Genomic DNA, 22,628 nt, shown 5'->3' on the forward strand with positions numbered 1-22,628 from the left:
CCTCCAAGACTAGGTAAGCCACTTCCCTCTTCATGTCTCAGCCTTCCTCATTCCCCCTGGGAAGGGGTCAGCCAAGGGCCACTAAAGGCCCTCCAACACTGACATCCTGGATTTGAGTTCTCCTCTGTGTAAGTGTGTACACACACGCATGCCTTTCCAGCATCCTCATATCAACCCAAGTTCCTGGCAGAGAAGGACAGATGAAGGAGAGTGATGGGGGCAGGGACCACTGGCTCATCACAAAATGGCCGAAGGGCAGGGTCTAGGCCAGCCTCTGCTCAGATGACCGTGGCCACGGAAACACCACTTTCAGAGGCTGAGTTTCAAAGCCCCAGGGCTGGGAAGAGAAGCCAGCCTTGGCTCCCAGCCCGGGCCTGAGCCCAGGGTGCTGAGGGCTTGGATTTATCACAAATCAGGTCTCTCTCTGGCTTCATCACCTGTCTTTGCAGTTACACCTGGCGTTTAAAAACAGCAAGCCTTAAGGAAGAGTCCCAGAGGGCCCTCATCAAGTTTGCGGGTGGGTGGGAAAACAGGGAGGGGCTTTAATAAAGGACCTCCAGTTTTTTTTAGCAAGGACTGGGAAAGGCATTTCCTTTCCCACAAACCCTATCTTCTGTGTTCCAGCCACTTTCACCTCAGTTCATCCTCTCAGAGCACAGAGAGGTTACCTGACTTGTCCACGGTCACACAGCTAGTAAGTCATGGGAGGTAGGATTTGAACTCCGGCAGTCCGGCTTCTGGGTCAACTTTGTGAACCACTCTACCCTCACTTCCAGGGCAAAGGTAAGAAAAGAACTTCCATTCAAAGACCACCAGGCAACTTGGGCATCCAGGCCTCCTCCACAAGGGACAGTGGCACGAGAAAGAATGGTTAAATTACCCTGGAGTACTGAACAGGAGGAGCTAGGTGAGGCCGCAGCCTGAGGAATAAACTAAGTTTAAATCCTTCCCTTTGGATGGGAACGAACCCTCCCAAACGTAACCACCCTCCTGGCCCTCCCAGGTGGGATTACTGCTCCAGGCAGGCAGGGAGGGGATGGAGGAGATAACACCCTCTTCCCTACCGGTCTCACAGGCCAGCCCGGCTGGGTGCCTGACCCCAGGGAAGGAGGGACAGATGGTAAAGCGCTTATTGCTCCAAAAATCTTCTTCGGGAATTCTGGCTGGGGGTGTCGCTGAGCTAACCGGGAGCCCGTGAAATAATACTCCCATTCCTTAGTCTCAGCCCTCCAAGCTCTAGGCTGGCTCCCCCCTCCTGCACCCCAAAACACTTAAAGGGGTTTCACTCTTGGAGTCTCAGGAAAGGGAGACCCGAGCACCCCAATAATTCTCATTAACTCCAAGCTGCTACTGGAGGTGTTGTTGGGGGTCCCAGGGTCGCTGGGCCTCACAGCTGGTTCTAAGCGCCTCCTCCCACCCTTAGAAGCCGGCTTCCCCACCTGGCCAGAAGCGTGGGCACGGACCCCTTGGGCTGGGACTAGTTAAGATGACTCACCAAAGGGTGTGGGAGATTCTGGGCAGAACACTCAGGGGCCTGCGCCCTCCTCCAATGCGCACAAGAGCTTCTGAGGACACTGCCCAAACCCCCAACCCCAGCTAGGTGAGATTTCTGTCTCACCCAACTTGCAAGCAGGGTTGAGGGGTCTGGGAGGGAGGGGGGGTTGTGCTCAAGCCCCAGCCTTCCCAAAGCTTCTTCTTGAAAGTGGTCTTCTAAGAAGGGTTAGGAGGGAGGGGGGGATTGAGGCTGGCTTCTTTACTCTGCCCCACCGCATAAAATTGGAGAGGGGTAAGTTCCCTGGGCATCTGGGCAAAGGAGAGGCAGGTGGCACTGGAAAGTCTGAGGTCTGGGTTCATTTCCGGCTCCTGCTCAGAACCTAACCCTTGCCTCTCCCTTAGCGTCGAATCACTAGCCTCAGGATCCAGTGGTTCCCGGCCCCTCCTTGCCCCAATATTCAGGATTCCCAGGCGGCTTCCCGCACCCCATCCCCCATGCTCTTTTGCACGTGCTAACCGGTTTATATCCCACAAAACGCACACACACCGGTACAGTGGAGGGGTGGGAGGATTCCCTTCGACAGCCCTTCTAGGCCACGGGTAGGGGAGAGAGTGGGAGATTGGGAAGAGGAAGGGGATGGAAGGGAAGAGGGCGGGGGAGGAGGCAGAGGCCGCAGGAAGGCCCGAGATGCAGGAAGCAGCTGGGAGTGGGGGGGAGGCTTTGTGCCTGAGTTGTTCTCTGGGTCCTAGGGTCCACAATGTTCACCATTTTCTGGGATCTGTGGAGTGAAGCAGAGCATCTGGACCTGTCATGGTCTAGAGGGTGGACTTTCACTCCCAGCCCCTGGCAGCTGGGGCGAGGTAGAGGGCAACCCCAGGCTCTGGGTGTGTGTGTAGGGGGCGGGCGGGGATCATCAAAACAGCTTTCTGGGTTGCGCGGCCGGGAAGTGCAGGTCACTGCCTCCCTTCCCCCTCCCTCCTTACACACACTTGCACACGGTGGCCAGGATCTTTTTTTCTCGGATGAGACCCAAGCTAGAGCTCTCCCTGGTCAGACTTTGGCCCCAGGCCTCCAGAATTCCTCCTCCAAAACTCCTTCTTCCTGTTTGAGAAGCAAGAGTGCTCTAGTAGGGGCATGAAGACAGAGTTTCCGCCCCTTCTTCCAGCCTGGTGCAGAACAGGCAGGTGACAGGACACCCTCTTCAGATTTAAAGGGCAAAGGCCAGCTCTGGGCTGCCACTTGGGTGCTAAGGACCATCTTTCTCCATCGCCTTTCCTCCTCCAGCACAAGGCCAGCAACCCTGGGCCAAGGTTTCACACCTTAAAGGGTGCAAAAAGTTCCCAATGGGAAAGTGTTAAATGCAGATTCCCAGCCTTGCCTCTGAGATTCTGCTTCCCAAAGTTTGGGGAGGGCCCAGAAATTGGAATTTCTAAAATTTTTGAAGCACCCAGATTTTGATGCTGATGGCCTTGAACCACACTAGGGAGCTCAAAAGACCTTCAAGGAAACGACCCTTTGCCCCTCCCACTAATGTCCCTTCACGTTGGGGTGGAGAGGGGCCGCCCTCAGACCACTGTGGCTGGGTTGCCTCTCCCCAGTTTGAAACGGGGTGCGGTTATGTGGGTTGTGATAGCCGCCTTCAGAGGTCAGGATGGAAGGGCTGAAGAGAATCGGCCCGGGTCGAGGTCAGCGGAAGGCTGTCAGCGAGGGCAGGGCAGGGGAGGGGATACATTCGGTGGAGGGGAAGGGGAGGGCTCAGACTCCGGCCCGGAAATCCGATCCCTTTAGGACCCAGAGGTGCCAGTCCCCCAGCGGCGGCGGCGAGAAGGGCAGCCGCTCGGTCTCGGGCAGCCGCCGCTCCGGCAGAGCCAGAGAAAGACCGAGGCTCGGGGCGCGGGGGGGAGGGAGGGAGGGAGGGTGGCGCGGCGGCAGAGCGGCCCGGGCCAGCCGAGCAGCCATGGGCACCGGGGTGCCGGGCCCCCCGAGAGCCAAGGCCCCCGGCCGGGGTGGGGGGCGCCCGGGCTGCCAGCCCCGCTGACACCGCCTCGGACTATGTGAGCCGGCGCCTCCGCCGCTGCTTCGCGGGCAGGGCGCGCGGTCCCACCGGCCCGGCCGCCGCTTTTCTCCTTTGGGTGGGGGCGACCGTACAGGCCGCTCGGGCTTTGGAAGAGGGGCTGGCTGTCTTTGGCAGCTTGATTGGGGGAGGCGACCCACACAGGGCGCTGGGAGGGTTTTTTTTTCTTTTCTTTTCTTTTTTAAAGCAGGGTTAACTGTTTTTGGCAGCTTGGTTTGGGGGGAGCCTAAAAAGGCCTTTCGGGGTTTCTTTTTTCGGGGGGAGGGGGCGGTGGTCCCGACTTGGCGAGCCGCCTGTTGGAGGGGGGGAGCGGGAAGCGGGGGGATGCGAACCCGGCTCCCCCCATCATGATGAAGACGGAGCCGCGGGGGCCCGGGGGTCCCCTCCGGAGCGCCTCCCCGCACCGCAGCGCCTACGAGGCGGGCATCCAGGCGTTGAAGCCGCCCGACGCGCCCGGGCCCGACGAGGCACCCAAGGCGGCCCACCACAAGAAATATGGCTCCAACGTCCACCGCATCAAAAGTATGTTCCTGCAGATGGGCACGACGGCGGGGCCGCCGGGCGAGGCGGGCGGCGGCGCGGGCCCCAGCGAGGCCCCGCGGGCGCCCGAGCGCGGCGTGCGCCTGTCGCTGCCGCGGGCCAGCAGCCTGAACGAGAACGTGGACCACAGCGCCCTGCTCAAGCTGGGCACCAGCGTGTCGGAGCGCGTGAGCCGCTTCGACTCCAAGCCCGCGCCCTCCGCGCAGCCCGTGCCGCCGCCGCACCCGCCGTCCCGGCTGCAGGAGACGCGGAAGCTGTTCGAGCGGAGCGCCCCGGCGGCCGCGGGCGGCGACAAGGAGGCCGCGGCGCGGCGGCTGCTGAGGCAGGAGCGCGCCGGCCTGCAGGACCGGAAGCTGGACGTCGTGGTGCGCTTCAACGGCAGCACCGAGGCGCTGGACAAGCTGGACGCCGACGCCGTGTCGCCGACGGTCAGCCAGCTCAGCGCCGTCTTTGAGAAGGCCGACTCGAGGACCGGCCTCCACCGTGGGCCCGGGATCCCCCGGGCCGCGGCCGCCGGGGTTCCCCAAGTCAACTCGAAGCTGGTCAGTAAGCGCTCCCGCGTGTTCCAGCCGCCACCGCCACCGCCCGCCCCGTCGGGGGATGCCCCAGCCGAGAAGGAGCGTGGCCCCGGAGGGCAGCAGCCCCCGCAGCACCGAGTGGCCCCCGCCCGGCCGCCCCCCAAGCCCCGGGAGGTGCGCAAGATTAAGCCGGTGGAGGTGGAGGAGAGCGGGGAGTCGGAGGCCGAGGCGGCGCCCGGGGAGGTGATCCAGGCGGAGGTGACGGTCCACGCGGCCCTGGAGAATGGCAGCACCTTGGCAACCACAGCCAGCCCCGCGCCGGAGGAGCAGAAGGCCCAAGCCGCCCTCGAGGAGGCGGCGGCGGCGGCGGCGACCTTGGCGGCGCCTGAGAGAGGGGTGGGCAATGGACGGGCCCCGGACGTGGCCCCCGAGGAGGCAGATGAGTCCAAGAAGGAGGACTTCTCGGAGGCGGACTTGGTGGACGTGAGCGCCTATAGTGGGCTGGGGGACGACTCTGGGGGCAGTGCCCTAGAGGAGGACGACGACGAAGATGAGGAGGATGGGGAGCCCCCCTACGAGCCCGAGTCGGGGTGCGTGGAGATCCCAGGGCTCTCGGAGGAAGAGGACCCGGCCCCGAGCCGGAAGATCCATTTCAGCACGGCGCCCATCCAAGTAAGTGAGCCCCCCTCCCGCCCCCGCGCCGCCCCTGCCACGTGCGCGCCGTCGCCCCCGCCTCGCCAGCCAGCCGGGTTTGGCAGGCTGAGTCAGCCCCTGCCACCCAGCCCCCTTCCCAGAAGTTACCACCCTGAGAGGGGTGTGGGGGAGTTCCAGCTGTTTGTCAGAGGGGGAAGATTTTCAGACCTGAGACAGGGGGTGGCCTGCCCTGACCTGCCCTCAGGTTCCCCTGCCTGCTGCCCCGCCCAGCGTTAGGGCCCCACCCGCCCTGCCCCACGCAAGTCCTGGGGCACCTGCTTTCTCGTCCTTTCCCAGACATTCTTCCTCCAGAAACTGGAATGGGTGGTGGGAAGGGGTGTGTGTGTGTGTGTCCTCAGGAAAGTCTCCCCACATTGGTCCTTACTCCATTCTGGGCGGGAGGGGTCAGCGGAGCTTAGAAACACCCCCTGCTTTCCCCGTATTGGAGCTGCTTAGGGGGAGGGAGGGAGAAGGCAGCAACTTCCCAAAACGAAGGTGCAGGGGACCGTGCAGTGGACCGCAGCCCTTCCTCCATCCTGTGTGTACCCCCACCCCAACTTTGCAGAAGTGAAAGAGGGAAGCAGGTCTGTGAGGGTGAGCTGGGCTGGGGCCATGTGACTGGGGTGGGGGAAAAGCCTGGGCTGGGGCCCTGTTCCGTCGGGTCTGTGCTGGCCAGCTCCCCAAGGTGGAGATGTTGGGTTCCAAAGGGAGCAGGCACTTTGTGTGGCCCTTGACCAGGCTGGGCCTTCCCCAGGGCTCAGAGGAGGAGGGGGTGGGGTTGGGAACCCCCCCAGAGTTCCTGGCAGCACCTGCCAGCCTTTGCTCTTGGCCACTCAATAGGACAGCCCCCCGTGGCCTTGGCAGGTTTCAAGTGCTCTTGCCACATTCTCTGGGTCCCCTGAAAGAGGAATGAGAACTGTCCATTTTGGGGTCTCAGTTTGCCCCCCCACCTACCTCCACTCTTGGTGATTGTTTTGTGGGTTGTGCCAGTGCCTGAGATCCTCAGGGGTGAGAACCACAGAGGGGTGCTGATGGGCCAGGGGACATCCCCTGGGAAGAAATAAGAACCCCAGACCACCCCCCCCCAACTCTTGGCTGGCACATTCAGCCTCAATGGCCTTTCTTAGCGCCCCAGGCTCAGCTGTGCCCAGCGCCAGGTCCGCTGCATGGCGGTGTCCAGGCGCCTGGACTTTCCCTGGCCTGGACCCTGCCTTTAGCTCTCCCCAGCCAAACCCTCATCTGTTTGCTGGCAGTTTCCATAACTACTCCCAGACACTGAAGCTGCCCAAGTTTCCTCTCCCCTGCCCTGGTATCTTAACCTCTGGCCCTCTCCCACCTCCTGCCCCAGCCAGAGGCCTGAACCATGCTTGTTGCTGCCAGGCCAGCCCCTTCATCGGGCTATGACCTTACAAGTCCTTTCTTACCCCCTCCCCTCCTGAAGAGGATGGGATCCTGGCGGGAATGGAGGATTATGGTGTTTCTTAGGATGTTGAGGAAGCAGGTGGGGACCCCTGAGGGAGTCAGGAACCCCACCTCCACCACCACCACCAGAGATGATCCCCTCAGAGGTAGAGTTTGGTCCTTCAGTCCTGGGCCTCTGACTGTCTATATTTGACACCTTATCCTGATTTTTGTGTAAAAAATAGCACATGATTTGGAGCAGTGCTCCCCGACTCCCTGGTGACCGCTGCTCGCAAAGTGTGGAAGCCAGTGGTGTGTGGTGCTGCCTTGGTGTGTCTGACTTTTGACCTTGCTGGGGATTTCCTCCTCCCCACCCTGGCGGTGGGTCCCAGTTTTTCCCTCTCCCTGCCCCTGCCCTGCATTGATACCAAGTCCAGGGGCTTGTGCCCTGCCGATGACCCAGTTGTTGCCTTTATGGAGGCTTCTGCTGAGGACAGAGAACCCAACTTCAGATTGTCACCTGGGGTCGGGGGGCTGGGCCCACGGCCCTCTGATAGGTTGGGCACATAGGGGTGGGCAATGTGAGGGGTGATCTGGGGCCTCTGAGCCTGAGGCCTGGGTTTGCTGCAGAGGGCGGGATTTGACAGACTGAGAAAAGAGAGGAGGGCAAAGCTCAGGACAGGCTGTGAGGGTGTTTGGAGGTCACAGTGTGTGTGTCAGTGTGCGCCACCACAAAGCCTGAGGGATGAAGGGACCCTGTCTGCCAGAGCAGAGGGTGAGGATCAGGGGACTCATGCAAAAGTGGGCCAAACCTCGCTTGCCAGGTCCAGGCTCATGCCAGCCTCTGACCTAGGGCCTGGGGCCTGTGTGCAATAGGAACAAAGTCACGGGTGACCCCCCCCCCCACGAGGGCCCAGCTGGGCCCAGTCTCATCCTGCTCTGCCACTGGCTAACCCACGTGACCTTGGCAGCAGACCTGGCGTCTTGCACTATGTGCAGCCTGGGTGGCCCGTCCCTCCAGGGGGGCTTGGAGGCCGCTGGCCAGGTGTCAGGAGAACAGTCCCACCACTGCACAATTGACGATGAGCTTTAAGGGCCTGAGCTCCAGTTTCTCTGATGCTGTGAAATTGAGGGCAGTGAATTAAGTGACCACATAGGCTTCTCCCAGCTGTGCTTCTAATCCTAGGAACCCCCCACCGTGGGAGTGAGCCTCTGTGGTGGGGGCTGGGGGGTGACATGGAGCGAGCCCAAACAAAGGCTGGGACACAGGAGTGCCGCTGTCCGCTGGGATGCCCATGGGGCCTGTTCCTGGAGGAGAGGGGGCCCTGGCAGGGGCCTCGGGGGAGACGGTGCCCCACTCCAGCTCCTCAGGCCTCAGGCCCAGCCGTCTGAGAGAGCTGCTCCCACCCTTCCTCGCCCCCACTTGGCTCCAAATGGTGCCCACCTGTCGCTGCAGGCAGTGAAGCACGAACACGTCATGGGACCCCAAATGGTGCTCATTAACCTCCCACTGGGGGCACCCCTGCCTGGGCCCAGAATTAGGGCCCTGCCCTGCCTTCTCTCTTTCTGGAAGAGGGTCAGGCTGGGGAATTCCCCTTTGTGCTGAGAAACAGGAAGAGGGAGACAGGAGAGGGGTCCGGGGGACAACAAGGCAGGGCTGGCCTTAGGGTCCCCACAGAGTCTGGGTTCACTGTGGACAGTGTCAGAGAGGCTGCCACCTCCTTGCTCCTGCCAGATGGGCCTCCTAGTACGCTGGGAATAAGAGGCAGACCTCAGAGAGCTGCAGTTCTGGAGGGAGGCAGAGGCCTGGCCATGCAGGCAAGGCCACGGGGGCCTGGCATTCTCCCCGCTCCTGCCAGCTGAGGGCCACCTCAGGTAGAGGGCCTGCCCTTTCTCCATTGAGGTGGAGGTGGTCCTGCCCGGTCCTGCCCTCCTCCCTCCTCTACCCCGGCCTCAACTTCACATTCAGGTTGCACTGGGTCCTGGGTGCCCCTCTGCCTCTCTCCATCCATCGCTCTCCCCTCCCCCTCCCTGCATCTCACACCCGCTCCCCCCTCTCTCCCCATCTGGCATCCTAGCCGTCTCCTCCATTCTTTCTCCCCTCCTCATCTTCCCCTCTTCTCCTGCTCAGCCTGTTCCTTCCACTCTCCTGCCGTCTGTGTCCGTGTCCACCCTCGCCTCTGTCTTGCCCTCTGGGTCCTCGTCTCTCACTGTCTCTCTGTCCCTGACTGTTGGTCTCTCTCTGACCTGAGGACCTGGGTTGCTGAGTCTGACAGTTTCCCCAGGATTGCTCTTCCTTTCCTTCTGCAGCTAGCCGTGCCCATGCAAGTTGGGGCTGCAAGAGAGAGTAATGGCATGAACTGGGCAAGGCTGCATCCCCTTCTCTCTTGCACCACGGACTCCAGAATGAGAAGGGCCTTCGCTCTGAGCTGGGGTCATTGCGGGACCGGGGGAGGCCTATGGCAGGAGTGGAGCAGCCGTGGGTGGCGCAGCCTGCCCTGACGACCTCCCCATACCAGTTCTGATAAGCGGCCCCTCCCCAGGTGTTCAGCACCTACTCCAACGAGGACTACGATCGTCGCAACGAGGACGTGGATCCCATGGCGGCCTCAGCTGAGTACGAGCTGGAGAAGCGAGTGGAGAGGTTGGAGCTGTTTCCCGTGGAGCTGGAGAAGGGTGAGAGACCGGGACCAGGCTGAGCGGGGCTCCTTTCTGTGCCAGCTTCTGCCCTGGACCCTCAGGGTCTTCCACAGGCATGATCAGCTTCTACCTCTCACTGGGCCCCAGTCAGCGCCCTACAGCCACACGGGCTGCAACCCTGTCATGCAGCTCTCTGTGCTTCTTCAGTTACCAGGTCCCTGAGGAGCACTGTGGGCTGCATCCTGGGGGTTATGTTGGCCATATCGTGAGGGGAGACCTATGGGGGAGGCAGACGTCAATGGAACAGTCACATCTAACTACGTCCTTAAGCTCTGTAATAGGTGCTGGGAAGGGATGGGGGGGGGGGTGTGCTATAACAGCATTTAACAGGAGACCTGACCAGACGTGGGGTGGGGGTTCCCCAAGGAAGAGATACTTGAGCTCTGAAGAGGAATTCAGGGGAGTATGTGGGAAAGAGAGAAGACAGGCTTGGCTAGATTTGGACAGTGAGGGGAAGTAGGGTGTGCACATAAGGCCTCGTAGCTGGAGACCATTGCAAGGCAGGGGAAAAGTATTCTAGAAAGACCACACCAGGCTGCCATGTGGGGAGAAGGGTCTTAAGTGGATGGAGGGAGACCACTGTGGTTTGGACAAGATGATGGCCATGCCAGAAGTGGGTGGCCTTGACAGATCCTTGGGAGGTAGAATCGGCAGGCTCTGGTGGTTATTTGGCTCTGGCAGAGGCTGTGAGGAGCAGGGGGGAATCCAGGTGACTCCCAGGCATGGCAGCCAGTGACAGTGCCATCCCCCCCTGAGGGAGTGGCAGACGGGAAAAGCCTGTTTGTGGGGGAACATCAGGAGTTTGGATGTCAGAGGCCCATGAGACAGGTGGGGGCCGCCATGGAGAGGGGAGTGGGCCTCGGGAAAGAAAAGCAGGAGGGCTTTGGTCATTGAGGCTGTGAGTATGGATGAGACTGCTTAGAGAGGGAGAAAACCAAGCCCATTGTGGCCGCCCCACCCCCACCCCACCCCATCCCCAAGGCCACCATTCCCGCTCATCTGCATACAAATAGTCTCCTGCCCCTGCCTCCCTCAGCTACCCATTTGTTCTTTGGGCGGGGCAAAGGACAGTGAGTGACCCAAGGGCATCCTAGTTGGCTTGGCCAAGAGGAGATGGACAGAATGATGTCCTGTCCCCAGGTATGGGACATTCCCTAATCATAGGGACTGCTTTTTGAGGTGGGGCTGTGCCCAGAGTGAAGGTTGGGGATGGGGAGGTTTCTCTGTTGCCTGCAAGCCCCCGGCTGGTGCTCCCGACCGCCTACTGGCATCTCACTACCCTCTGTTCCACAGACTCCGAGGGCCTGGGCATCAGCATCATTGGCATGGGGGCCGGGGCAGACATGGGCCTGGAGAAGCTGGGCATCTTCGTCAAGACCGTGACTGAGGGTGGCGCAGCCCATCGGGATGGCAGGTACCGCCTCCCCTGTCCCCGAGCGACCGTCATCTGGGGTGGGCCACCAAGCCAGGATCCGCCACTCCCGGTGTCGGGGTCAGTTGTTCCTGGGGTACAGCAGTGAACAAAACAGATGGAAACCCCACCCTTATGGTGTTTGCATTCTGGGGTCCGAGGGTGCGGGCTGTCTGTAGGCATTGTGTGTCCTGGTTTTGGGGGTGTGTTGGGTCATAGTAGGCAGAGCACGCGTGTGGAGGCTGTGTGCCTGGTGGAGTGCTTTTGAGAATTTGTTTTTCCTTAGCAAATATCAAGTCCCTGACTGTTGTAGGGCTGGTGCCAGGCCCTGGAGAGTCAGTGATGAGGGCCTTAGTCTCAGGGAGAGTGTTGCATAGTGAGGCAGACAAACATTCAAGTGGACACACAGAAAATGGTGAAATGGAGAAAAAGTACAGGTGCCACGAAGGAATAAAACAGGAGGGCCTGACCTCTCTGGGTATCAGGGAAGGCTTCCTGAAGGAAGTGACGTTGGAGCTGAGACCTGTAGGATGAACAGGAGTTAGAGAGGCTGAGGGAGTGGGTGCGCAAGATGTCCCAGGTAGGGCACCGAAAGTAGGCAGGTATGGCTGGAGCCCAGAGAGCAAGGGGGATCCAGGTGTGTGGTGTGGCTAGAGAATTTGGTGGGGGTTGCCCGGAGATGAGGCTGCTCCTTGCATGCGTGCCTGTGTTTGGCATCTAAGCCTGGAGGGCATGAGTTCTGTAGGTCAGAGTATTCTAGGAGGGCTTCCTGGAGTCCTGGGCAGCCCAGTGTCCCCTCTGTGGGCTGCTCTACTGTGTGTATTGCAGCAGACAAGTGGGAAGGGCTTTAGGGCACCTCCCAGGTTGTTGTAAGTTGGACATTGGGGCAACCTTGCCGTGGTCTCTCCAAACCCAGCCCCACTCTATGTGACCGAAGTGAGTGGGTGTCCTTGTAAGGGCTGAGTGACTTTAGGGTCATGTTGCTAGAGGTGAGATGGCCTCATTCAGGGGGCTTCTGCCCGCTGCAGCCCTAGTGGCATGGGGGGCAGAGAAAAGGATGGCGACTGCCCCTGCTCTCTCCCTTAGCCCTCATTTGAACTTTCCAGAGCCTCTCCCACGGTCGCCTGGCAGCAGTTGGGGGAGTGTGTGTGCATGTGAGAGAGCGTGTCCACAAGCTTATGCCCACATGCGGGGCATGTGGGGGTGAGCTGTTCACAATAAGCCATTTCCTCCACTTCCGTGGGGGAGCTCTGAGAGAAGGCCTGCAACCCCGGGGGAAGTGGGAGTGGAGGAAGGAGGCGGCCAAGCATCCCTCCCGCCCCTTCATCCCCCTGTGTGGAGAACAAGGGCTTCTGGAGCCACAGCTGCAACGTGTGGGGAGCTATGCCCCCATGTCAGGGTGAGGTGACCCAGTGGGACTGCTTGTGAACATGAGAAAGTGTGTTACGTGGGTCTCAGGCATTTGGGAGGAAATCTGTGAGCTCAGGTCTGTACAGAAGTGTGTGTGTAAGAGGGCTGTGTGTCACATGTGTGCTGCGGGCCCTTGCTGGTGTGCATGGCCGTGATGAGCTTTGTGGATGTCACACCAATCTGTTGGATGTGATGGAGGAGGGGACAAGAGTGTGATTGTCACAGGAAGTGTCTCTGCCACCACTCCTGGTCCTGGAGGCTGCCTGTGTCTGCTTTGCTTGCCTGAGTCTCAAAGTCCACAGGTGGGTCTGGCTGATAGCTGATCCTCCGGCTCATGCATTTCGTGCAGGTAGACAAAATACCAGGTCCCTGTGGGGACTGAGCCTTGAGTTTCTGATGGGAGGGGGGCCACCTCTACTCCAGCCACAGTTCCCCTGGTGACCCCCTAACCAGTGTCGCTTCCCCTAGGATCCAGGTGAACGATCTCCTGGTGGAGGTGGATGGAACGAGTCTGGTGGGAGTGACCCAGAGCTTTGCAGCCTCCGTGCTCCGGAACACCAAGGGCCGCGTGCGGTGAGGGCTGGGAGGGTGGGGCGGGTGGGGAGTGGGAGCAGGCAGGAGGCTCGGTCCTCATCTGGCTACTCTGCCCACCTGCCCACACCCAGTTAAGCTTCTGGGTGGCCCAGTTTATAGAGGAGGTTCCACTGCCTCCCGGCTGGAAGGAATTGCTCTGTGTGTGTCCCTGCCTGGTGCCTGCCTTCCCACCCGGAGCCCCTGACTGCTGCTGGGCCCCCACCTGCACTTGGGCTTCAAGGCCCACCGTCCACCCTGCCTCCAAACTGGCCTCTTGGGCTTTTTCTCCTTCCCTCTTCCTGTTCCCAATTCATTCATTGAAGAACCAAGCTGTGCAGGGAGAATACCATCCAAGTTGGGGTTCCCCCACCGGGCACTTCATCCCTCCCTCCTCACCAGCCCTGTGTAATCCCAGGAGGACTCTCCTCCCTGGGCCTGTCAAGGGGGTTGGGTTTGAAGTGCCCTGTGTCCCTCTCCGGCCTAACATTCAGGGACCACTCCCTGTCCCCCTCCAAGAGGGGCACTGCCCCCCGGAAAGGGTGGTAGAGAGAAACAGGATGTGGGTGGCCACGGAGAGGAGGGGCTGGTGCCTGGAAGTTCCACTATTTCCTCTCCATCCTAATCTCCAGTCACCATCATCCTGCCCCTTCCTGAAGCTCAGAGCCTTGGAGCGCACATGAGACACCCCTCCACAGCCCCAGCCCTGCTGGGATGGGTCAGCTTCACCATTGCTGCCTTGTCTTCTCCCACGTGGTGAGGGAAGAGCCCCTACTCTGGCAGCTCCTGAACTCATGTCTCCTGCAGCCCAGCCTGAAGTTTGGCTGACATCGCCCCTCCCCCGAAACTGGCCCTGAGGGCTAGTGGGCCTCTACTCTCCTGGGAAGGAAACACAATAAGGGCCCCCAGCTCCCCCATTCATTATTAACACTCTGTAGCCTCTGGACTCAGCCCTCTCGTTTCACCTCCCTTGGGAGGGCCTGGGTGTGGAGAGGGGAGCACCAGTGGGAGGATGGTGGCATTACCCAAGCTGAGGACGGAGGCAGGGGGATGACGATGGTGCCCCTGCAGGTTTATGATTGGCCGGGAGCGGCCAGGCGAGCAGAGTGAGGTGGCCCAGCTAATTCAGCAGACCCTGGAACAGGAGCGATGGCAGCGGGAGATGATGGAGCAGAGATATGCCCAGTATGGGGAGGATGACGAGGAGGTAGGAACTCCTGGCCTGGTTGGCAGCATCATCGCCCCCTGGTGGCTAGATGGAACGTTACAGCCATCCCCTGCCTCTGCCACTTTCCCAGGTCTGGTAAAGAAGCCCAGAGCACCAGTCCCTATCCTGGGGGAGCCCTCAGTCTGAGGGAGGCGATGCAGGCCCTTCCTTCAAAGAGCCCCTAGTCCGAGGGAGGAGTCACACCCTCTGTCTTCAGAGAGCCTTCCTGGTCCTACAAGGAAAACACAGTTCCCTCAAGGAGTCCCCCTTCTGAGGGGAAGGCATAGCCCCTAACCTCAAGGGACCTAATCTGAGGAAGGAGACAGCTCCAGACCTCAGGGGACCCCGTAGCGTGAGGGGGAAAGCTTGGGCTGTTTCTTCAGGGGTCCTAGTCTTGTGGCAGAACTACCTGTGCCTTTAGGGGACCCCCAGTCTGATGGGCAAGGCATGAACCACACCCTGGGTAACACCCAGACTGAAACAGGCAGACTCCTGCCGGTCCAAGCCTTAGCCATCATGGCTCAGGGAGGCTGGGGAGGGCAGGGCACATGGCCTCCGTTCTCCCCTCGCAGACTGGAGAGTATGCCACTGACGAGGATGAGGAGCTGAGCCCCACGTTCCCAGGTGGTGAGATGGCCATCGAGGTGTTCGAGCTGGCAGAGAATGAGGATGCCTTGTCCCCTGTGGACATGGAGCCCGAGAAGCTGGTGCACAAGTTCAAGGAGGTGAGAGGAGGGGGGTCCTGGGGCGGTGGAGGGCAAAGGCAGGCCAGCGTCCTGCCCTGCAGGACTGTCTGCCCGCGGCGGAGCTGAGCACCTGCTCCTCTGCCCCACAGCTCCAGATCAAGCATGCTGTGACTGAGGCCGAGATCCAGCAGCTGAAGAGAAAGGTAAGAGTGGGGGCGACTCCCACCCTCACACTGGCACATGCCGACACTTGGCCACCACCTACCACCAGAGGCACATACAGAACAAGCCACTCTAGGCAAGGGAGCTTGCGCTCTGGACCCATCTGCTCCATCACTCGCTGCTCTTTGCCTCAGCCTCCTTCCCTATAATATGGGCTAATAACAGTGCCAGCTCCGTGGGGTTGTTGTGAGGATTAAACAAGAGAATCCACGTAAAGTCCTTAGCATAGTGTCTGACACACACTAGGTGCTCAATGCATAGTTGAGCTATCAGCTGTTACCCTGAAGCACACCAAGTCACACTCCAGATGTCTTCGTGTTCACACTGTCCCACACACGTCCTCTACATACAGGCCCAGTGATAAATGCACACTCCCCAGAGGTACACACTGGCCCACACCCGCCTGAACCCCAGGCACATAGTACCCACAGACCCACTCACCAGACACCAAGGGACATCCCCTCCAGGCAGACATACCACAGAGACACTGGACCCACGTTTCTCGTGACACTACACCCAGTTGCCTCAGCCTGGATGTGCAGACCCCTCTGCGTTCGTCTGTTGTGAGACACACAGGCGTGACCGCCACAAAGGAAGAGTGTCACGGGACGTGCATTCTCACAGAGGGGCTGGTGCTGATGCTACCAGATGGTGACACACATGACATACACAAACACGCATATGGGCCATGCACAGACACCCACACAAGCAGGTTGGGTGCCAACACACTCACAGGCGTGTAGATACACAGACGCCATATTAGAAGCCTGTCCTGGGCCCCTGCCGGGCCTGCACATTAGGAGTCCCAACTCCTGCGGGGCTTCCACTGTGGTGGAGAGAGGCAAGGGGACACGGGCCGTGCAGACATGGTGCCTCCAGGTACAGGCGTGTGTGCACTCCCACCTGTGGGTTTACACCCATGCACAGAGAGAGAAGAGGGTAAAGCTGAGCCTTGCAGGGAGGGTAGGGTTTAGGTGACTGAGGCAGAAGAAGGGCGTTCCTGGCAGGGAGACACGCGTGAGCTTGGAGGCTGGCTTTGGGAGGAGGCCCGCTGCCTGTGGCAGCCATTCCTGCAGGGGAGAAGCCGGAGGCAGAGCTCGTCTGGCAGGGTGGGCTGTGGCTTGCAGCATCCTGACTCCCCGAAGGACTCTAGCCTAGGCCCTGTGGCCATATGGTGGCCATAAGTGGGAAGGTCACTGTCTACAAAGGAGGAGGGCATGAGGGTGGGCAGGACTTGGAGGTTAGAGGCCCGGTGGTGTCCTGGCAGGGGCGAGCGAGGGCTGCCCAGAGTACAGGCCAAGGGTATGGCTGGGAGGGGCGGCTTAGAGCTGCATTTCTGAGGCCGAGATGACAGACTGCATTCCTGGGTGGATGCAGAGCCTGAAGGGGAGGGGTGATCCAGAGGTCGTAAGCGTCTCCTGGGTGGCCTCTAGGTGCCTGGCACCACTCCAGTCCCTGTGACGGGCAAAAGCAGACTTGATCCTTGCCCTTGCGCAGCTTAGAGTCCGCACACCGATGACTGTTCCATTGCAAACTGACACGGGGCTCTGCAGGAGAGGACGGGGTTACTGAGCTCCTAGAGCAGACGGAACCTAATCCAGGTGGGGAGTGTGTGGGGCTGTGCTGTTGGAGGGAATCACAGGAGACTTCTCTGGGGAAGTGATACCCTGAGCAGAGAGCTGAAGGGTGAGCTAGTGGGAAATGACGTGGCAAGGGGGAGGGTCGATGGGGGCATTCCAGGCAGAGGGACAGCACGCCAAAGGCCCTTGGCAAGAGGGAACGTGGTGAGTCTGCGTGTCTGTAGGAAAGCCCCTGTGGCCGAGGCACAGGGAGCAAGTGGCGTTTGCAGCCACTAAGGCTGGAGGGGCAGGCAGGGGTGAGGCTGAGCACTGGAGTGGCAATGAGATGCTGGCACCTTCTAACAGGTGGGCTGGTCTGGAAAGGAGGAATAAGTTTGTGCAGGTGGGGGTTGTGTTTGGGGCCTGGTGCCTATGAGCAGCTGGGAGACGAGGCTGGAGTTGGGAGCAAGGCTGGGTTGGAGCTGGAGAGTTGGGGCTCTGAGTGCATAGAGGTGGTGTGGGAGGTGAGTATAGAGAGAACAGAGGCTCCAGGACTGCGCTCTTGGGCTGGGAGGTCTGCACTCTGGCCTGGGAGCTGGGAGAGGAGCCAGGATTGTTCAGGAAGCCACAGAAGCAGGGACTAGTCAGCAGGGCCAGAGCTGCAGAGAGGGGCCAGAGGGCAATGGTGATCCTCACCTGCCCTGCTCTTTCATCTTCCACATTTACCATCTCACTGTAGCCTTTGTGAGCTTGGCAAGGCAGGAATCACTCCCATTTTACAGATTGGAAGACTGAGGCTTAAGACAGAAGTTGCCTTGCCTAAGTCACAGAGCTAGTCGGTGACTAACCCAGGCCTCCTGCCTTCTAGGAGTGTGGTACGTTGTCAGGGACCCTGGCTAGGAGCTCTGAGGTGCCACCTCCTCCCTCTCTGGGTTTCACTTCTCAGGCTCAGCCAAGGAGAGTTAGTAGTTGGGGGGCACTGGGCTCCATATCTGCAGGAATCATCTCGAGACTCGGGCCCTGGTGCCGGGATGGGGTCCTCCTTGGCTCCCTCTGGCCCCCATCAATCCAGGGCTCCTCCTTCCTCTCTCAGCTGCAGAGCCTGGAGCAGGAGAAGGGCCGGTGGCGGGTGGAGAAGGCCCAGCTGGAGCAGAGTGTGGAGGAGAACAAGGAGCGCATGGAGAAGCTGGAGGGCTACTGGGGCGAGGCCCAGAGCCTGTGCCAGGCTGTGGATGAGCACCTGCGGGAGACCCAGGCCCAGTACCAGGCCCTGGAGCGCAAATACAGCAAGGCCAAGCGCCTCATCAAGGACTACCAGCAGAAGTGCGTGGCCAGGCTGGCGGCTGGGGGTCCTGGGCCCAGGGAGGACTGAGAAGCCTGGTGGCAGTCCCTCCTTGCCCCCAGCTGAGTAGGGAGGGGAGGAGCACAGAAGTTGGGGGGCCCCATGGTGGGGATACCTGGGTTCGGAATGACTGGGTGCCAGAGCCAGCTTAGCCAGGCCCCACAGGCTTTAGGGAGACCTGGGGCCTCCCGCCGTGAGAGCAGGGAGAGGGGCAGAGCTGCCCAGGTGGAGCTGAGGCCCCTGAGACTCCCTGGATGGAAACCAGACCACACACCCTCACCCCCCCGCCCCCGTCTGTCCCCTGCCCATCCCCAGGGAGATCGAGTTCCTGAAAAAGGAGACTGCACAGCGCCGGGTTCTGGAGGAGTCGGAGCTGGCTAGGAAGGAGGAGATGGACAAGCTCCTGGACAAGGTAGGACCAGGGGTGCCCTGGGCCAGGCCCTATGGAGGGAGCAAGGGGGAGTCATCATGTGCCTACCACGGGGACAGCCAGGGCAGCACCCATGCCTGGTGCCCAGGCCTGATCCCCTCTCCTCCTTGTTTTCTAGATCTCAGAACTGGAAGGAAACCTGCAAACACTGAGGAATTCCAATTCCACTTAACAGGAATCATTCCTAACCGGACAATAATTAATCCCCTCCCATTGTCCTCCCTCCCCTGTCCTCAAAACTCCACCCCGCCCCCTACCAGCCTGGGGACAGGTGCCCCGACTCCCCCACCCCTCCACCCCACCTCCCCCAGCTTCAGGGACCAGAGGGCCCATATCACAGGCCCCCTTAAGGTGGCCCAGGCAGACAGAGGTGGCTGGAAGGACGGCCTCCTTGCCCCATGGGGCTGAGGCACAGAGGCCAAGGGATGTCAAGGGTGGGCCTGGGTGGTGGATGGACACAAGGACCTGCAGACGAAACTGCCAGACTTTACAACCTCCAGCCTTTGTCTCTGGACTGGAATGGGGCTGGGGGCTTTCCCAGCATCTCACCACCTGGAGGCTGCTTCCTGCCCATGGGGCTCCTGGGTGGCCCCTGGGCCTCTTGACTTGAGATTCTACCTTCTTGGCCCTTCCCCCTCCCCCCATCATTGTGCTGTCTCTGTTGCATTCTGACCCTCCCGCTGGGGAGAGGTTGCCTCCACACCTCCTCCCGTCCCTGTCCCTCCTCCTGGAGGGAGAGTCCACCCCAGAGCCTGGAGGCTGGGCCTGGCCCTGCACTGATTTCTCACATATTCTTCAGGAAAGGGGGAGAGTCCAGGGCATCTGGGCCCCAGCTCCCCCTTTCCTGGGGCAGCAGCCCTCAATTTCTCCTTGTGCCTCCCTTCCCCCAGGTGCCAAATAGCCATAACCTCCTCCTGGAACTGTTCTGTGCCCTCTGGGGTCCTGGTTTCCTGGCCAAAGCTGGGAATGCCAGAGAGAGAGGAGGTCAGCTTAGGAGGCCTGGCTGCAAGACCCTGGCCTCAGGCAAGGGGGACATTTCTCGCTGGAGAGCCAGGCCCTGCCCTGCCCTGCCCAGGGCCACACCTGGAAGCCTTGTACTAACATCGCAGAGACTCAGCCTCCCCCACCCACACTGTTTTCCAATGTTTTGACTGGAGGGCAAAATTTTACTACTTCGCATCTTTTTGGAGACCAGGGCTGCCCTGCTGGCAGCCTGCTTCCTAAGTGAAATTGACTCCGTTTCCCCACTGTAACCCCAAATTGGGGCTTGGACCAAGGGAGGTGAGACCCCCCCCAGGTCCCCTCCCCTTTCAGAATCCATCTCTCATTTTGCCTCTTTCTCATGCCCCTGCCCCAGACTGGGTTTTTGTTCATTTTTTAACAACAGACAACCCCTAGCCCATCCGTTTGGCTTCTCCTTGTCCCCTGTAAATAGACCATGCCATCAATCAGTATTTCTCAGCCCCTCTTCCAGCCCCCAGACGTGCCCCCACCCCCTGAAGAGCTGGCTGTCACAGTGCCGGGCCCACGCGCTTAGCCTCCTGCGCCCCGGCAGATGGAGGGGGCGGGTCCGCGGGGCGCTTCCTGTTTCTCGGCCGGTGGCCGCCCCTGCCCCGCCCTCCGCAGGACCGCGTCTCTGTATATAATATATATATGTATGTATTGTTCCCGGTTTTGTACGGACCATGCCCTCTGTCAGGTCGCCCCCATAAAAGCAGCCCCCAGAGCCTCGCTGCCTGGTTTCTTGATTCGCGGGAGAGGGGAGTTGGGGGAAGAGCAGAGATGCCGATCTGAGCCTAGTGTTCCCCTCCCACCCATGCTGCCTCTGACCCTGAGGGGCTTTCAACAGAACTCGGTTCCCGGTTCCAGCAAACTCCCTCTCTGCCACCATAACTCCCATCAGCACCCATGCTCTTTTATCCGGTGCTCCTGGGCAGGGCCGGAGTTTAGAGAGTTCCTTGGGCCCATCACATTCCTCTTTCTCTCGAGGCATCTGATGGAATTCAGTGGATGGGTTAACTATGGTAAGGTGAACCGCAAGTCCCTCCCCTGAGAAATCCTATAACCTGATGGGGATACCCAGCCCCTAGTCTCACAAGGCACCCTCTATGAGGTACAGAAATGATCAAAGATTTCCTGGAGGTGGCAGCTGGGGCAAGAGGAGTCATGTCAGAGCAGTTTTGTCCCCAGGGTCCTACAGGATCTGTTCCGTTCTAGACAATTCCTCTGAGGGTGGCCCAAGAAGCCTTAAATAGTCCTAGCCCCCCTGCTTTGTGCAAGCAGGTCTGGTTGCAAACTCATCAGCTCTAATACGGAAGGGTTTGGGAGTCCAGATGCGTGGGCTCCAGGGACAAGCTTTGAGGAAGTTCTAGAGCGGGGTGGGTGGGGGTAGTGGGGCCAGGGCTTATGGTCATCCCTACCAGCAGCCTTTCCTTGCTTTGGGTGCTGATGTGCGTCTGTGTGAGAGAACTGAAGCACCAGGCACTTGTGTTCCGTGGCCTGGCCCCCAAGGGGATTCTTATCTTCCCCTTCCCCTTCCTTCCTCTTGCCCTAAGGAATGGGAGTCCCAACATCAGGGCCTTGAAGGTCACCTTGGTGGGTACCTGACAACACCCAAGATGAGTGGCCTGTACCAGAACTCCAGTGACCGTCAGCTCCTGAGGCAGCCCCTCCCTTGTGGATGGCTCTGTCACACAGTCTCATTCTTGTAGAGCCAAATTCTGGCTTCCCATAGCTTCCCCTCAAAAATCATAGTCTACACCTCGGCCACATAGGACCCATCCAGTCCTGCTACCCACCTGAGGGTCACCTGGAAACCTGGGGATGGTGACCATGCCTCTTAAGGCATCTTTTCCAAGTGGATCATCCTTGGGACACTTCAAGGAAGACAGAGCCAAGTGGGTGAATCCCAAGATCAGAAACCACCAAACCACAGGGTCACAGATCATGGCTCCAGAGTTAGACATCACTGAGGCCCTGTGCAGGAAACCTCGCCAAAAAGTCCCAGGAAGCAAAGTGGCCAGACCTTTCTGGGTGGGGAGTCAGACATGGGGGGTGTTGAGGGTTTCTGCTGGTCTGACGGGGTAAACAGCCATGTTGGGGTCCTGCTGCCCTCGTCTGTCCTGTGTATTAGGTGAGGGGCCTGTACATTGTATTTCCAAAAGGCGGGCCAAGTAGCCACCCAGGTTCACGCCTGAGTGTATTAAGGGGACTTTGCTGTAAGTTTCTGAAGCCTGAGATGTGACTCATCCATAGGATATGTCCATGTTTGGGGCTGTGTCAAGTGGCTCTGAGCAGGCCTCTGTGAGGCTTGTCACCTCAGCCCTGCTCTGTCACATGCCCAGTTCTTAGAAGCTTGAGCAGGTTTGCCACAATCCTGACACTTCCCATAGGGAAGGGAAATCAGATGAGGGGGGTTTCTCAACACCCAGAGCTTGAGCATCACGAGGAACAGGGGTCCTCCCAGGTCCTATGGCCTAGCAGACACCCTCCCACAGAACCTGCCCCCCGCACTGACATTACATACCCATCTTCTCCCCACTCCCTACCGGACTATATAATCAATCCCCCCGACTCCAGCCTACCACCCAGATCTCACCAGATGCCTGAAAACCACATCCTCTTTAAAGACCCCAGACACAGCCCTGACTGGCTGTCACCCAGAGACACCACCCATCCCCAGATCCCCACAATCTAACAGCACCCATGGGTGCCAGAAGAGTCTGAAGATACCTGGAGACCTCAAAACTCCCACAGATCTCCTCGTATACCTTCAGCCCCTAAAGACCATCCTGGCTCAATGTGCCACCTCTCACAGTCCCTCAGAGACCTGGGACCACAGACTTAGGCAGGCCATCAGGGAACTCGATCCCTACAGACTGCATACCTCTCTCCTGAGCTCTAGACCCCCTGATCCAACCTCACCACCTACTCTTGAACAAACCACTTCATTCTTCTAAGTCTCTGTTTTCCTGTCTTAAAATGGGGGTAATAGAAACACCTACCTCGTGGGTTTATTGTGAGGGTGACACTAATGTGAGAAAAGTGCTCAGTACAGTGCCTAGCACCTCCTAAGCCATCAGGGTATGGTAGCTAGTTGTTATTAGGTCATCTTCCCTGGCTGGCCTGCCATCACCTCCAGCTTACCAGGTCCAAGTCTGATCTCATTGCTCCCCCATCCCTGCAGGCTCCACCTCCAGGGCTCCTGGCCTCAAGCCAAGACCTAGGTCATCCTAGACCCCTCCTTCTCCCTCCGTGTCCAGCCAGTCCCCAGATCGTGTCAGTTTCTTCAGTTCTACATCCTGAATAGTTCTCAACTTGATCTTTGATCCTCATGCCCACCGCCAACATCTGTCCGCAGCCTCATGAGG

General features: G+C 59.7%; 1 protein-coding gene across 1 annotated transcript; it reads left to right on the forward strand.

The window, feature by feature from the left end:
• Positions 1-3,791: 3,791 nt before the first annotated feature.
• PPP1R9B (protein phosphatase 1 regulatory subunit 9B) lies at positions 3,792-19,984 on the forward strand. The gene is made up of 10 exons (XM_044746255.2): positions 3,792-5,299; positions 9,265-9,397; positions 10,715-10,835; positions 12,711-12,815; positions 13,884-14,019; positions 14,592-14,744; positions 14,855-14,908; positions 17,580-17,809; positions 18,144-18,240; positions 18,377-19,984. Exons 1-10 carry the CDS (start codon positions 3,917-3,919, stop codon positions 18,428-18,430), a joined length of 2,466 nt encoding a protein of 821 aa, XP_044602190.1. The 5' UTR covers positions 3,792-3,916; the 3' UTR covers positions 18,431-19,984.
• Positions 19,985-22,628: the final 2,644 nt, after the last annotated feature.

Source organism: Equus asinus, chromosome 13 (genome assembly GCF_041296235.1).
Source record: "Equus asinus isolate D_3611 breed Donkey chromosome 13, EquAss-T2T_v2, whole genome shotgun sequence".
NCBI classification, from domain to species: Eukaryota; Metazoa; Chordata; class Mammalia; order Perissodactyla; family Equidae; genus Equus; species Equus asinus.